The sequence below is a fragment of the Grampus griseus genome (assembly GCF_964374135.1).
Source record: "Grampus griseus genome assembly, chromosome: 2".
NCBI classification, from domain to species: domain Eukaryota; kingdom Metazoa; phylum Chordata; class Mammalia; order Artiodactyla; family Delphinidae; genus Grampus; species Grampus griseus.
The window spans coordinates 67,116,758-67,132,524 of record NC_139018.1 but is presented as its reverse complement, the minus strand read 5'-3'; the positions used below and the strand labels follow the sequence as shown (position 1 = coordinate 67,132,524).

The 15,767-nt window shown below is 37.8% G+C and overlaps 1 protein-coding gene across 9 annotated transcripts in view; it reads right to left on the bottom strand.

Moving 5' to 3' along the window:
• Positions 1-15,767, bottom strand: part of HECTD1 (HECT domain E3 ubiquitin protein ligase 1) — a 90,965-nt gene that overhangs the window by 65,985 nt on the left and 9,213 nt on the right. For all 9 annotated transcript variants that reach the window (XM_082648458.1, XM_082648462.1, XM_082648459.1 and 6 more), the window contains exon 3: positions 907-1,141. In XM_082648458.1, the coding sequence (XP_082504584.1) occupies positions 907-1,141 (235 nt within the window). The remainder of the gene's footprint in view (positions 1-906; positions 1,142-15,767) is intronic.

The following is a 15,767-nucleotide window of genomic DNA, read 5'->3' as shown; positions in this document are numbered from 1 at the left end:
GAAGATCCCACATGCCGCAGAGCGGCTGGGCCCGTGAGCCATGGCCACTGAGCCTGCGCGTCCGGAGCCTGTGCTCCGCAACGGGAGAGGCCACAACAGTGAGAGGCCCGCGTACCAAAAAACAAAAGAGAATCACATAAAATCTAAATGTGTTCACCAAGTACTTCCAATAAACTACTCACCAGTACTGATGCTTTTAGAGTAACATAAAGTTTATAATTAGTCCCATCAGGAATAAAACAAAACCGCTAAATCTTAACAGGAGTATAGCAAAACAATTAAATTCATGGGCCCTAGAACCAGGCTTCCTGATCTTCAAATTCCTAATCTTTGAATCTTGGCTCTCTGCCACTAACTACTTGCATCATCCCAAGCAAGTTATTTAATCTTGGTATGCTTAAATTTTTTTCACCTATAAAACAGAAGTGATGATATTAGCGGCACCTACCTCATACAGAGTTGCCATGAAGATTAAATGAGAGTTAATACATGTAAAGTGTTTAGAATAATGCCTGGCATTGGTGGTCAGTGTTAGTTGTCATGGTTCCTGTTGTTACTGCATGCATACAAAATCATTTTGGATAAGAACAGAAATAACCTATCTCAAAGTGTTAGTGGCTACCAGAAACCAAAGAGCACTGAGGCAACACAAATAACCTATCTCAAAGTGTTAGTGGCTACCAGAAACCAAAGAGCACTGAGGCAACACAGAAAAGCATTATCAGTGACCTGCAAGTTTCCTTCAAAGATAAGATTTCTTTTCCCAAGCCATATGGGATCTCCCTTGGTACATAAGGACTGTGACTTCCATTCTTTTCAGCCACGGAAAGATTTTTTTTTTTTGCAAAATATATTTTTTACTCTCTAAGTGATCTTCAAATGGTCCAATAAATAATTAAGACTTACCTTTACACATTGTTCAGCTAAGTCTCTGCTTGTCCTGTTGTTAAGTTCGACTACAACCAAACGATTGCAAAGTGCTTTTATAGCTCCATCTACCCCAACAATCCTTCGGGTGCATTCTGCAGATACATCCAGGTAGTATGTTATGGCACGGGCTGTCACCTCTAGCACATTGTCTGGAGCACTTTCGTCAAGAAAAATTTTGCAGAGGGCTGGTAAGAAAGTGCGAGGAGGACATCTGTAGTGAAAGAAATCATATTTCACCTAGGATTACTAAATTCTTAACATCAAAAAGTCACCAAAGTAACAGATAATAAAAACTATATCATGATACATCATGCTCGATACTGCTTCTGCATATATATTAGGTAATATTTCTCATATTGCTTTTGCTTCCATAATAATAATCACAGGTTAATTTCATCATTGCTGAGAATATAAAGTTGTAAACAGTTTAAAGTAGCAGAATTAACATGAAACCATGTTCAAAAAAAATTGCTATTCAATACTAAGCTCAAACATCAACTCTGTAAAACCTTCCCTAACCTCCCCAAATAGTCAGGTGGTATGTTCACATGTTCCTAAAGCCTCATAAAAACAGTTCCCACATTGTTTAATGTATCATTTTATTTCCTTATTTACATTAAGAGTTCCTGAATGCCAGGGACATTGTTCAATTCATGTTGTATGGGAACAAATGCTGATTTGGGGTTTAACAGACCAGAGTAATACATAGAACAACAGCTATGTAGCATTTCTGGTCCTGATTGGTAAAGTAAAGATAGTATCTAAACAATATCTACTTTATATGGATGTTATGAAGATTAAATGAAATTATATACATTAAACACTTAGCTCAGTACCTTGGCACCATATTAAACTAATTAACGTTAGCTCCCCTTCCCTCCTATGAATAGCTAATACCTGCTATATAAACCTGCATGACAGTTTTATCAAAAGAACATTTTGCATTTTTTAATCAATATTTTATCAACACTTAAATTATAAAAGAGCACAATTTAATTTAGTAGAGATCTCAGTTATATGCCATCAAATACTTTAACTTATCTGCACAGACTAAACTTCAAATGAGCTACAGATAACACAAAAGGCACTACAGTCATCCCTCGGTGTTCAAGGAGGAAAGATTTCAGGGCCCCCTGTGGATACCAAAATCTGTGGATGCTCAAGTTCCTTATATTAAATGGTACAGATACAGAGGATACGTGGAGGGATACAGAGGGCTTGCTGGACTCTCAACGTTTCGGTGGAATTATTTTTCCTCCAATTTTTAGTGTGCACATATCTTCAGTAGCTTTTTAAAAATATCTGTAATGTATGAACGTCAAAGTAACTCTAACCTTTATTATCTGCTTGAATGATGTTCACTTAAGGGGTCCGGCGGCAGGAATATTATCAAAGATTTTAGAAGACCTCTTGCATTCAGTAACTGACCAGTCACTGATTAAACACAGGTGGTTTTTATTAGCCAGCATCACTGGCAACCTAGGTCACATAGTCACTATAAATTTTCTGAGGAGGAAATGCTTTAAGATTAGGTTATGGAGATAGTCTGATAGTTCTCAGGTAAGATCAGAAGACTGACTAGCATATCAGAATCTTAAAGCATTTTTGCTGCTCTCTACATTGGCAATATGTTAGTAAACCAAAGAGATAAGATTGTAAAAGTGTTAATACTACTGAGGAAAAATATACTCTTAAAAATAACGTTTTTTGCCTTAGAAAACAGTAGCTTTTGAAAAAAGAACAAAATTTTGAAGTTGACAGTCCTCACATCAAATGACAAGAATGGATCTACCATATGATTTATATTAAAAATAAGAAAATATCCATCTATCTTATACAGTACAAAAACTGGACATCAAAACACAAAATCTAAGAGAAATGTTCAGTATAACTATCTATAATTCATGGGGAAATGTGGTATCTGCTTATTTGGGGAATAACTATGATCCCTGCTGTGTTCCCTAAAATGTGATGAATCTCCTGAACAAGTATGGCTAAGGGGCCAATGAAAAAAAAAAACAAAACCACAAAGAAAGAAGTTCTAAACATAGGTTCTCAGCGGTTAACTGTAATCAATTTTATTTCTAAGAGAAAAATAAAAATATCCTGCATACATATTTTAAAAGAGCTTATTTTATGTCAGGTATAATGAAAACCTGCTTTGTGAACTTTTTAAAGGTATGGTACAAAACATCTGTTGTAACTTTTGGCTATTAGACAGGAAAAAATTTTTGTTTTTCTAGCTCTTGAGTTACTTTTAAAACCATGAGAAGGTATTTTAGGCATATTCACTAATTTTTCAATTTAGAACCAAAGCAATTTACAAAAATCTCAACAATACAAATTAACTATAAATTGAGCAAAAAAAGTAGAGAAAAACACATCAATAGTAATTAATGAATTCTGAAAAGTACAGAATAAGTGAAAGAACTATAGTTATATTACTTGAAAGTTCATATTGCAACTAAAACAAATTACTAACAAGTGTTGTTGCTTAACATACTCTGCTGGATAACCTGCTTTAAGACAGTCACTGTGATATAAACATTTGTAAGACCTTAAAACTGTCTTTTCACTTGTTGGTTAGTAACAATTTCCTAGAATCATTTTCAAAGAAACCCTGTGTTGATAGATACTTCAACTGGGCCTTTAAATTCAACTTGAGCTTCATGGCTATTCAGGAAGCACTTGCCTATCTTCTAGGAACAAGACCCTCGCGTTCCTTGCCCTTCCTCCTGGGCTACAACCACAGCCACAACTTCCCCAGGTCTGTATCCATGTCAACAGAGATTAACTAAAAAACTAATTTACATAATCAAGAAAACTCATTATAAATCTGTGATCACCAATATTAAATAAACACAATGCCCAATAATTCTGCTACATTTCTTCCAGTGTCTGCAATGAGTATCTCACACCTTTTCTTCAATTTTCTCTTGGCTTAGTGACTCCCTTAGTTTTCCATTCTAGCCTCAGTCCTAAACTCCCTTCTCTTCTCTAGCTCATCTCATCTATTCCCTTTGTTCATACACCATAACTATAAATCTCATCCACATACCATGAAAACTCCCAAAATGTTATCTCTACCCCAGACCAACTAAATCACTATCTCCATTTAGAATTATCACAGGCATCGTAAAATGAGCATATTCAAAACAAATGTGCCTCCACCTCCAAACCACTGCCTTTGTAAATATCACAACCATCCAGAAACCCAGAAACCTGAGAATCATCCTCAGTTTTCCCCCCCATTTTCCTCACATTACACATCCAATCCATTAGTTAAATCCCACCAATTTTCCCTCTAAAATATATCGTAAATCTGTCCACTTCTCTCCACATCTTTTACAAACGTAATCTAAGCTAACTTCAAACTCTTGTCTGAACTACTGAAATAGCCACTTAGACATTCACATTAAGAGACAGGTTTAGCACTAGTGTTGAGGAAAGTATTTCTAGAGGGAGAAGATCAGTCTGGAATAAGGTGTAAGAGCAGGAGCAACATAAAGAGGGCATCTATGCAGGGGAATGCCTCAGTAATGGGCAACTGACACAGACAAGGGAAGTGATCAAATGAATAAATATATTGAGGATAATGGGAGCCAGATATCTCACTGGACTGAAGTTGGAAACACAGAAAAGAGAAAACTAGAATGAACCCTGTGGTGTTAGATTGGAACTGGGGGTACTGGTATGAACTCATGGTTTTCAACAGACTGACAGAAAGATAAAGATACATAAAGATGCTAATGTGTGTGCTGATCCCTCTGCCTAAAAAGCTTTTCCCCCTACTCTTCCCATGGCCGGTTCTTTGTCATCCTTCTGTCAGCCTAAATGTTACCTCCTCAGCTTCAGGCTTACCTTTACTAACTACTCAAAACAGGACTCCCGTTTTTTGTCTTAATTTACTTTGACAATTTATATTTATATTTCATTTTTTGTTGTCCACTGTAACTCTCTCCTAAAAATCTGTAAGCTCCTCAGGAACAGAGATGTATTTCACACAGCACCCAACACGGTTCTCTGCATATGGGAAGATACTCAAGTTTTATTTGTTGAATGAATGATACCAAGAAAAAGTAAGAACTTTTTTGCTTATGGAAAGAGAAACCAAACAAAAAAGAATTCCATCAGCTCCCCTACTGATCTGCCTCTCCACCCCCATACCCAACCCCTCACTAATATGTCTCCACCCCTCCACACACATGCCTTCATCCTAGACCAACCCCCATTAGGTCTCCTTCCCCTGCCCCACACCTTCCCACAACACAAAAAAGTGAATCCACTTTTATCTCTCATTTCCCATAGAAAGCAAAACACCAAATCTAGACTCTAGTCTAAACTGCTCTCTTGAAGCCCAGAATTACAGACCCAACTGCCTCCTTTACTCATCTGTCATACCTAGAGATGTTTCAGGAACCATCAAACACAACCTGCCAAAACCAAACAAAGTTTCCCTACCAAAAACCATACTATTTATTCTCTAACCTGCCATCCAACCACTCAAGTAAAAATCATAAAATTCTTCCAAACTCCTGTTTCTAAAATACAAAAATCAACACCTAATCTTGATGGTTCTACCTCCTAAATCTGTTTAATATCTTAATTAAATTCCAACTAGAATCTCTCACTAGACTTTCCAGATCCTCGTGGCCTTGAACAGGTCTCCTCTGCAAGAAACATTTAGCCCCTTCTCCTCTTTTCACTTGTATTCCTTTTTCAAGGAAACTTTTAAAATTAAATGTAAAAAATGTTAGGAACACTCAGGTCAGAGAGTACCTCCTCTTGGAAGCCTGCCTTAGACAAACCTCACCACGCATTCTCAGTTATGTTCCTCTTGGGTGGTTTCAGAACATTCAGTGAAACCCATCTATCAGAAGCATCTGTCAAACTATATTTTCCCATTTATCTGTCTCATCCATGAAAACATGAGCTACTTGATAGCAAGGTCTGTACCTTATCTATCTCTGTTCTCCTACAACCAAGTCCAGTACTTGTTATCTAGTGGACACTCAAATATTTGATAAATGAATACATGAAAATAATCCCAGTTTCAAAAAATTCAGTTTAATAGAGAGAAATATCATTTAAGTAAGCAAAAATAAATATAAAGTGCTGTAATAAAAACCTGAAAGAAGGAGTTTCATTAAAAGTTTTTTTGGGGGGAGTTTAATATCCAAAATATATAAACAGCTCATACAACTCAACATCCAAATAAAAACCAACCTGACTGGGACTTCCCTGGTGGCACAGTGGTTAAGAATCCGCCTGCTAATGCAGGGGACACGGATTCGACCCTGATTGGGGAAGATCCCACATGCCTCGGAGCAACTAAGCCCGAGTGCCACAACTACTGAGCCTGTGCTTTAGAGCCAGAAAGTCACAACTAATGAAGCCTGCATGCTGCAACTACTGAAGACTGCACGCCTAGAGCACGTGCTCCACAGCAAGAGAAGCCCCTGCTCGCTGCAATTAGAGAAAGCCCATGGGCAGCAATGCAGACACAACGCAGCCAAAAATAATTTAAAAAAACCCAAAAACCTCCAACCTGATTAAAAATATGGGCAGAAGACCTGAATAGACATTTTTCCAAAAAGGACATGTAGATGGTCAACAGGCACATGAGAAGACGCTCAACATCATTAATCATCAGAGAAATGCTAGTCAACCACAATGAGATACCACCTCACACCTGTCAGAATGGCTATCATCAAAAAGAACACAAATAACAAATGCTGGTGAGGATGTGGAGAAAAAGGGACCCTTGAACATTGTTGGTAGGAATGTAAATTGGTGCAGTCACTGTGGAAAACAGTATAAAGGTTTCTCAAAAATCTAAAAATAGAACTACCATGTAACCCAGCAATTTCCACACCTGGGTATATACGCAAAACAAAAACAAAAAAAGTAATTTGAAAAGATACACGTGGCCCAATGTTCACAGCAGCATTATTTACAACTGCCAAGATATAGAAGCAACTGAAGTGTCCATCAAGAGAAGAAAGGATAAAGAACATGTAATACACACACACACACACACACGCACACGATGGAATACTACTCACCATAAGAAAAGAATGAAATTTTGCCATTTGTAATAACATGGATGGACTAGCAGGGTATTATGCTAAGTGAAATAAGTCAGAGAAACACAAATACTGTATTATACCACTTATACATGGAATCTAAAAAATAAAACAAACTAGTAAATCTAACAAAAAAGAAAGAGACTCACAGATATAGAGAACAAATTAGTAGTTACCAGTTGGGAGAAGGAAGGGGGAAGGGGCAAGATAGGGATAGGGGATTAAGAGGAACAAACTACGATGTGTAACATAAATAAGCTACAAGGCTATATTGTACAGCACAGGGAATATAGCCAATATTTTATAGTAACTATAAATTGAGTGTAACCTTTAAAATTGTGAATCCCTATGTTGTACACTTATAAATTATGTAATATTGCACATCAACTATACTTCAATTAAAAAAAAAAGGTGTGAGACGGAAAGCTCAGCTCAGGGGATTTGGGGAAAGGAAGACCTCACAAAAAAAGGAAGAAGTTTGAGTTAAATCAAGGCATTCTCTGCCTTGAAGAGTTATTGCAAGAACTTGGGATAAAGTATATAAAATACAGTGTTTAGCACATAAAAGATGCTCCATAAACCATAGGGTAGAAGTTTGCCAAGCAGACAAGCTCCTGTCTTCTAAGTAAGGAGAAGAGTATATGCAAAGGATGGAGGCTTGAAGAATTACATACTGTGGCAGATTGTATTTTCCAACGATATCCACATTATTTCCCATCCCACATATCCATAAATTCTTTTTTACAAGGTGACTTTGATATTCTTTCTACTGAGAGGGTTTATGTTTCCAGGCAGGTTTATGATTACAGTGAAAGTTATCACTTTGTGACTTCTAACATTAACTCAATTCTACTGGATTCTCTTAGGACTCTTGCTCTTAGAACACAACCACCATGCTGTAAGGAAGCTCAATTAGCCACATGGCAAGGCCAGTAGATGTTCTAACAAATGCAACTAAAAGCCAGTATTCAAGTGCATGTGAGAGAACAAGTCATCAGATGATTCCAGTGCCTGGTCATCAAGCTTTTGTTATTTACAAGTAGGATCACACTACAAATACCATCCTATAACTTGCTCGTTTCTTTAATCAATATGTTGTGACCACCTTCCCACATTAATATAGATAGGTCTAGTTCAATCTTTTTAATGTCTACATAATAGCCAATATAATGAATAGCCATACACTGTTAACCATTTAGATGGTTTCCAGTTTTTTTTTACTACTTGAAGCAGTCCTGCAGTGAACAATATTGGGAGTATATCTTTGCACATCTGTACCAGTATTTATGAAGGAAAGATTTTGAGTATTTCTTTTCTTTCTTTCTTTCTTTAAATTTAATTTATTTGGCTGCATTGGGTCTTCACTGCTGTGTGTGGGCTTTCTCTAGTTGCGGCGAGCGGGGGCTACTCTTCGTTGCGGTGCGTGGGCTTCTCATTTTGGTGGCTTCTCTTCGTTGCGGAGCAGGGGCTCTAGGCACGCGGGCTTCAGTAGTTGTGGCACGCGGGCTCAATAGTTGTGACTCGCGGGCTCTAGAGCACAAGCTCAGTAGTTGTGGCGCACAGGCTTAGTTGCTCTGCAGCATGCGGGATCTTCCCGGAGCAGGGCTTGAACCCATGTCCCCTGCATTGGCAGGTGGATCCTTAACCATTGCACCACCAGGGAAGTCCCTTCAGAAGTATTTCTGTGAGTACATTTTTTGGTTTGACAGATATTATCGAACTGACTTCTAAAGAGGCTATACCACTGTATACTCCCATCAGAAGCATTTTAGAGTACCTATTACCCCACTCCTAGGCCACTAAAAATGATATTACCTTTACATTTGTGCTAAATTGATAAATATTTTTTAAAAACTTTATTTCATAAAATTTGACTGGCTGTGAGAGAATTTAATAAACTTTAAAAATGAAACACAGAATATTCAAACCTCCACCAAGAAAACAAAAATAATCTAAAGATGTATACATATACATAGACAAATACTTCAGGATATACAAAATCTCTGATTAGAACAGCAAAAGCCATAAATAACTTCCCCCCAAATTCAACACCCACATTTTATTTCTGTATTTCCAATACAGACTTTATTTCTGTATGAACATGTACTTAAGGCAGATACAAAATAAATTAATTAATTACACTACCAAACTGGGAATATATTAACATTATTTTAAAATTTCCATTCTGGGGGACTTCCCTGCTGGAACAGTGGTTGAGAGTCTGCCTGCCAATGCAGAGGACACGGGTTTGAGCCCTGGTCCAGGAAGATCCCACTCGCTGCGGAGCAGATAAGCCCGTGTACCACAACTACTGAGCCTGCACTCAGAGCCCGCGAGCCACAACTACTGAAGCCCGCGTGCCTAGAGCCCATGCTCCACAACAAGAGAAGCCACTGCAATGAGAAGCCCGTGCACTGCAACGAAGAGTAGCCCCCACTCACTGCAACTAGAGAAAGCTCGCATGCAGCAACAAAGACCCAACGCAGCCAAAAATAAATTAAATAAATAAACTTATAAAATTTCCATTCCGATTTCTCTTAAAAGATAAAATTCAGGGGCTTCCCTGGTGGTGCAGTGGTTAAGAACCTGCCTGCCAATGCAGGGGACATGGGTTGGAGCCCTGGTCCGGGAAGATCCCACATGCCGCGGAGCAACTAAGCCCGTGCGCCACAACTACTGAGCCTGCGTTCTAGAGCCAATGAGCCACAACCACTGAAGCCCACACACCTAGAGCCCGTGCTCCGCAACGAGAAGCCACCGCCATGAGAAGCCTGCACACCAAAACGAAGAGCAGCCCCCGCTCAACGCAACTAAAGAACGCCCACGTGCAGCAATGACGACCCAACGCAGCCAAAAATAAATAAATACATACATAAATAAATTTATTTAAAAAAAATTCACTAACCTACTCATTCATTCCTCCAGGGAATAAAAACTTGTAACATTATCTTCAATTAGATTCTCCTGCAATCAACTGTAAAGTTCAAAACAATCAAAAACCACAAGGTCTGCTACCAATAGCAGTTCCACTTTGAAATTACTCATGAGAAGGTAATTATATATGAACATATTTTGTCAGACTTATAAAAACAATTAAATATTATTAATCCAAACAGATAAGCAAACTTTGGTTTCCTCTTACATGTAATTTTGAAGTCAGCAGTTCAAAAAAACATACCATCAGGCAAAAATGCATGTACAAAGACGCTCATTGTTGCATAACCTATATATCTAATAACAAGGGTATAATTAAGCATATGACACATCCGTATGGCAGATTATGCAGGTTTTTTAAAGCTGTTTACTAAGAACTAATGATACAAATACATAAAGAAAAGGGGGACTTCCCTGGTGGTGCGGTAGTTAAGAATCACCTGCCAATGCTGGGGACACAGGTTTGAGCCCTGGTCCGGGAAGATTCCACATGCCGTGGAGCAACTAAGCCCATGTGACACAACTACTGAGCCTGCGTGATACAACTACTGAAGCCCACACGCCTAGAGCCCGTGCTCTGCAACAAGTGAAGCCACTGCAATGAGAAGCCCGTGCACCACAGCAAAGAGTAGTCCTGCTTGCCACAACTAGAGAAAGCCCACACACAGCAATGAAGATCCAACACAGCCGAAAATAAAGAAAGAAATTAAAGAAAGAAAAAGGGAAAAATATATCCATTTTGGTGTTTATCACATAAAAATATGCAAAGAAACTAGAGCAAAAAGTTAAAATGGCTTATTTCTAGATGGTGCAATTATAATTTTCATTCTCTAGATTTCTGACTTTTCTAAATTTCTGAAACAAACCTATTTCATAACTCCCCAAAATAAACTTAAAATCTGTTAACCGAAGTAAGCTAGACAACAGCAGATGGATTGGGGAAGGAAGTCAAAACATAATGACCCACGTTGGAAATGAGTTTCAAGGGCTTTTTTCCTTTCCTTTCTTTTCCAGCTTTGATCCCTGGACAGGCCAACTCCCGAAACCACGTAGCAGGGGGGTACAAAAGAACTCTGAGAGGACCAAGAAAAGGGGCCTCTGTGAGCCTGAGGGTATGAAGAGAAATTCCTGGGGTATCTTCCTCCCAGTCTGGCCTCAAGGCCAGACCCAGGTGAAAGCCCCAAACAAAACTCTGCGTGATACATGCACAGTGGCACAAGCATCTAAGGCCCTGGGAGAACTGGGAACTAAGAAAAGGAGCCCCTATAGCCAAAAGAGCATGAAAGGAATCATGCTATTTTTTTTTGTCTTTTCTCTTACTACTTTCACACTGAGGGCAGTCCCAGTCCCAGAAAGTATATGACAGCACAAGGGGGTTGAAGAATGGGTGGGGAGTGGGGGAAATGTGGTTAAAACTTCAAGAGATCCCCAGTTTTCTAGCTAGAACACTAGTAAAAAGGGTTCCTGGTAGCTGAAAGATGTGGGGGAAATCTCAGAGAAAAAGGAGCTAGAAAAATGATCCCTGACACAAGTTCTGAGCCCACCTCTGAATATATGGAAGACAGAGATAAAAAACAATAGCAAACACTTTGACAACTGCACTATGACATAATCCACCACCCAAGCAAGTCCCAGACTAAACTCTGAGTGACACATGCACAAAGTAGACCCAAACACCATAACAAAGGCTTTGAAACCACTGACATTGGAACCACCACCCACAGAGAGCAAGACAGAGCTTGCAGTCTAAATTTAACCAGGTTGACTGCATGCAAAAGAAAACAACAAAATCAACATTCTCCAGAGGGTTTTTATAAAACCCAGAGTCTCACAGTATAATATTCCAAATGTCTTGGATAAAATCCAAAACAACCTGAAACACACAAAAAATCAATACAATATGATCTATCCAATTCAAGAAAGAAGACAGTCAACACATATAAGCCTGAGACAACCTAGTTGTTAAAATTATCAGAGAGGACTCTAAATCAGCTATTATAACTATACTCCACGAACATTCCTGAATGTGAACATTCTTGAAATGATTGGAAACAGAAGTCTTCAACAGAAAAATACAAAGTATGAAAGGAATCAAATGAAAATTTTATAAATGAAAAAACAGTTTGTGGGGAAAAGAATACTTCACTGGATGGGCTCAAGAGCAGAATGAAGATGACAGATAAAGAGTCTGTGAATCTGAAAACAGATCGACAAAAATTATCCAGTCTGAAGAACACAGGGAAAAAAACTGGGGGGAAAAAGGGGAACAGATTCTTAGGGATCTGAGGGAGCATACCAAAAAGTAACATTTGTGCCACTGGAGTCCCAGAATGAGAAAAAAATTGGTACAGAATACAGATTTGAAGGAACTTTCTGTATTTGGTGAAAGACATACAGATTTAAGAAGCTCATTAAACCTGAAATAAGACAAATTCAAAGACAACCATGTACAGACAAATCATAATCAAACTGCAAAAAATCAAAGGTAGAGAAAAAAAGATCTTGAAAGCAGAAAAACAACACAAAGAAACAAAGATTAGAATGAATGCAGATTTCTCATCAGAAACCATAAAAGCCAGAAGATAGTGGAACAACATCTTTAAAATGCTGAAAAGAACTGGCACTACACAATTCTATATCCAGCAAAATATCTTCACAGCATGAAAGTAAAATAAAGACATTCTCAGATGAAGGAAAACTAAGAGAACTCACCACCGAAAGACTTCTCCTAAAAGAAATGCTACAGAAAGTTCTTCAAGATGAAAAGAAATGACACCAGAGAGATACATGGAACTTCAGGAATGAAGGAAGAACAACAGAAATGATAAGTATCTGGGTAAATATAATAGATTATTTTCCCCCTATTAAACTGCTGAAAGCAAAAATTACAACATTGTCTCTTGAGGTTTTCAACATATGTAGACAATACATATGACAACTGTAACACAGGGATAAAGGAATCTACATAGTTGTAAGCCTTCATCATTTCACTTTAAATGGTTAAACGTTAACTCTGAGTTAACTGCAATCCCTAAAGCAACCACTAAAAAATACAAAGAGACAGAGTCAAAAAAAACTATAGGTAAATTAAAATAGAATGCTACAAAAATATTCAAGTAATTCAAAAGGCAGGAAAGAAAAAACAAAGACACAAAAAAAGAAACAGAACAACAAAAAAGCCAAATAAAATGTTAGACACATAGGTAAACATACCAAAAACGACATTAAATGTAAGTGGTCTAAACTCACCAATTAGAAACAAAGATTGTCAGGCTGGATTAAAAAACACAAGCTAACTGCATACTGTCCACAAGAAACTCACGCTACAGACGGGTTAAAACAAAAAAGTGGAAAAAGATATAGCAAACAAACTCTATCAAAAGAAAAGCTGGGGGCTTCCCTGGTGGCGCAGTGGTTGAGAGTCCACCTGCCGATGCAGGGGACACGGGTTCGTGCCCCGGTCTGGGAAGATTCCGCATGCCGCGGAGCAGCTAGGCCCGTGAGCCATGGCCGCCGAGCCTGCGTGTCTGGAACCTGTGCTCCGCAACAGGAGAGGCCACAACAGTGAGAGGCCCGCATACCGCAAAAAAAAAAAAAAGAAAAAAGAAAAGCTGGGGTAGCTATATTTATGTCAAAGTACACTTCAGAACAAGGAAAATTATCAGAGAGAAATAGGGACATTACATAACGATAGAAGGGTCGCTTTAACAAGAAAACTTAACAATCTTAAGACATCTAACAGGGCTTCAAAATACATGAAGCAAAAATGGAGAGAAATGAAGCTAAATAGATAAATCAATAACTATACTTGGAGACTTCAACACGCCTCTCTCAGTAACCTATAAAACAGACGGAAAATCAACAAGGATATAGACTGAACAACACTGTCAATCAACTTGACCTAATTTGACACTTGTAGAACATTCTACCCAACAACAGAAGAATATATATTCTTCTCAAGTGCATATGGTCCATTTACCAAAAATAGACCATACTGTGGGCCATAAAAAAACCTTAATAAATCTAAAATAACTGAAATAATATTAAGTGTGTCCTCTGACCACAATAATAACACAAAAATATCTGGGAAATCCCCAAATATCTGAAAATTAAGCAACATACTGCTATATAACCCAAGGGTAAAAAAGAAAGTTTCAATGAAAATTTTAAAATATTCTGAACCAAGTGAAAATGAATATAGAACATCAATGAAAACATAAAAGAAAAATTTATAGTATTAAATTTATATTAGAAAGGGTCTCAAATCTCAGCTTCTACCTAAGAAACTAGAAAAAAAGAGCAAATTAAACCCCAAATCAACCCAGAAGGGAATAATAAAAAGCAGAAATCAATGAAACTTAAAACAGAAAAATAGAAAAAAGGAATGAAACTAAAAGCCGATTCTTTGAAAAAATTAATAAAATTGATAAATCTCTAGCCAGAATGACCAAAATATAAAAATTACCAATATCAGGATGAAAAAGATAATTATCATTTACAGACAGTTCTGGGTGTACTCTGATGCTTTTGCAAAAATGTTCCTATAAAAGCGTTTCATCTTCAAGGAATTCATGGAAAAGACTCTGACAAGTACAGGTTTCTGGTAACTGACTATACTGCTGAACTGAATGAATAAGCATTTTCAGAACTCTAATGGAAAACTGATGAATTCATAAAAGTGCTAACAAAAGATCAAGATGAAAAAAAATTAATTACATGGGACTGAGTGAACTGATGAGGATGATTATAATTTTTGTGGCTTTCTGTTTGAATAAAAGAAAAAAAAAATCCCACAAGGATTCAGAGGCAAAAAATATACAAATCAATTTTCACTGCAAAGTAAAGGAGTTGTTACAGTGGAGGATTACTGGACTGAATGTCAATATTATGACATAGTATGAGTGTGTTTCGTGTTTGGTAATTGCAATCACTGTTGCTTTTGTTGTGGTCATCCATTTACAATGCTTGTTGCCAGTTTATTTATCTCTTGTAAAGATAAAATACAGTGTGTGTGTGTGTGTGTGTGAAAAAAAAAAGAGAATTATCACTGCAGACCATATACACATTCAAAGGATAAAAAAGCATACTACAAACAACATTATGCCCATAAATTTTAATTTATATTAAATAGACCAATTCCTTGAAAGACATGCTACAATTAACTCAAGAAAAATTAAGTAACTTGAGCAGTCCTCTATTACAGAAATTGAATTTAGTAAAAACCTTCAAACACAGACTTCCCTGGTAGCACAGTGGTTAAGAATCCACCTGCCAATGCAGGGGACACAGGTTCGATCCCTCGTCCTGGAAGACATGCTGCGGAGCACATGCGGAGCAACTAAGCCCATGTGCCACAACTACTGAGCCTGCGCTCTAGAGCCTGTGAGCCACAACTACTGAGCCTGCACGGCACAACTACTGAAGCCCATGCGCCAGAGCCCATGCTCTGCAACAGGAGAAGCCACCGCAACGAGAAGCCCGTGTACCGCCACGAACAGTGGCTCCCACTCGCTGCAACTAGAGAAAGCCCACACGTGGCAATGAAGACCCAATGCAGCCAAAAATAAATTTTTTAAATTAATTAATTAATTAATTTTAAAAAATCCCCTCAAACACATCAATTTATTCTCTTATGGATTGTGCTTTTGGTGTTTATTTAAGAATATCTGCTTAACCTGGGGTCACAAAGGATTTCTCTTATGTTTTCTTCTAGAGGTTTTATAGTTTTAGGTTTTATGTTTAGGTCTATGATCCCTTTTGAACTTATTTTTGTATATGGTGTGGGGTATAGGTAAAGGTTAATTTTTTTCTTTTTTG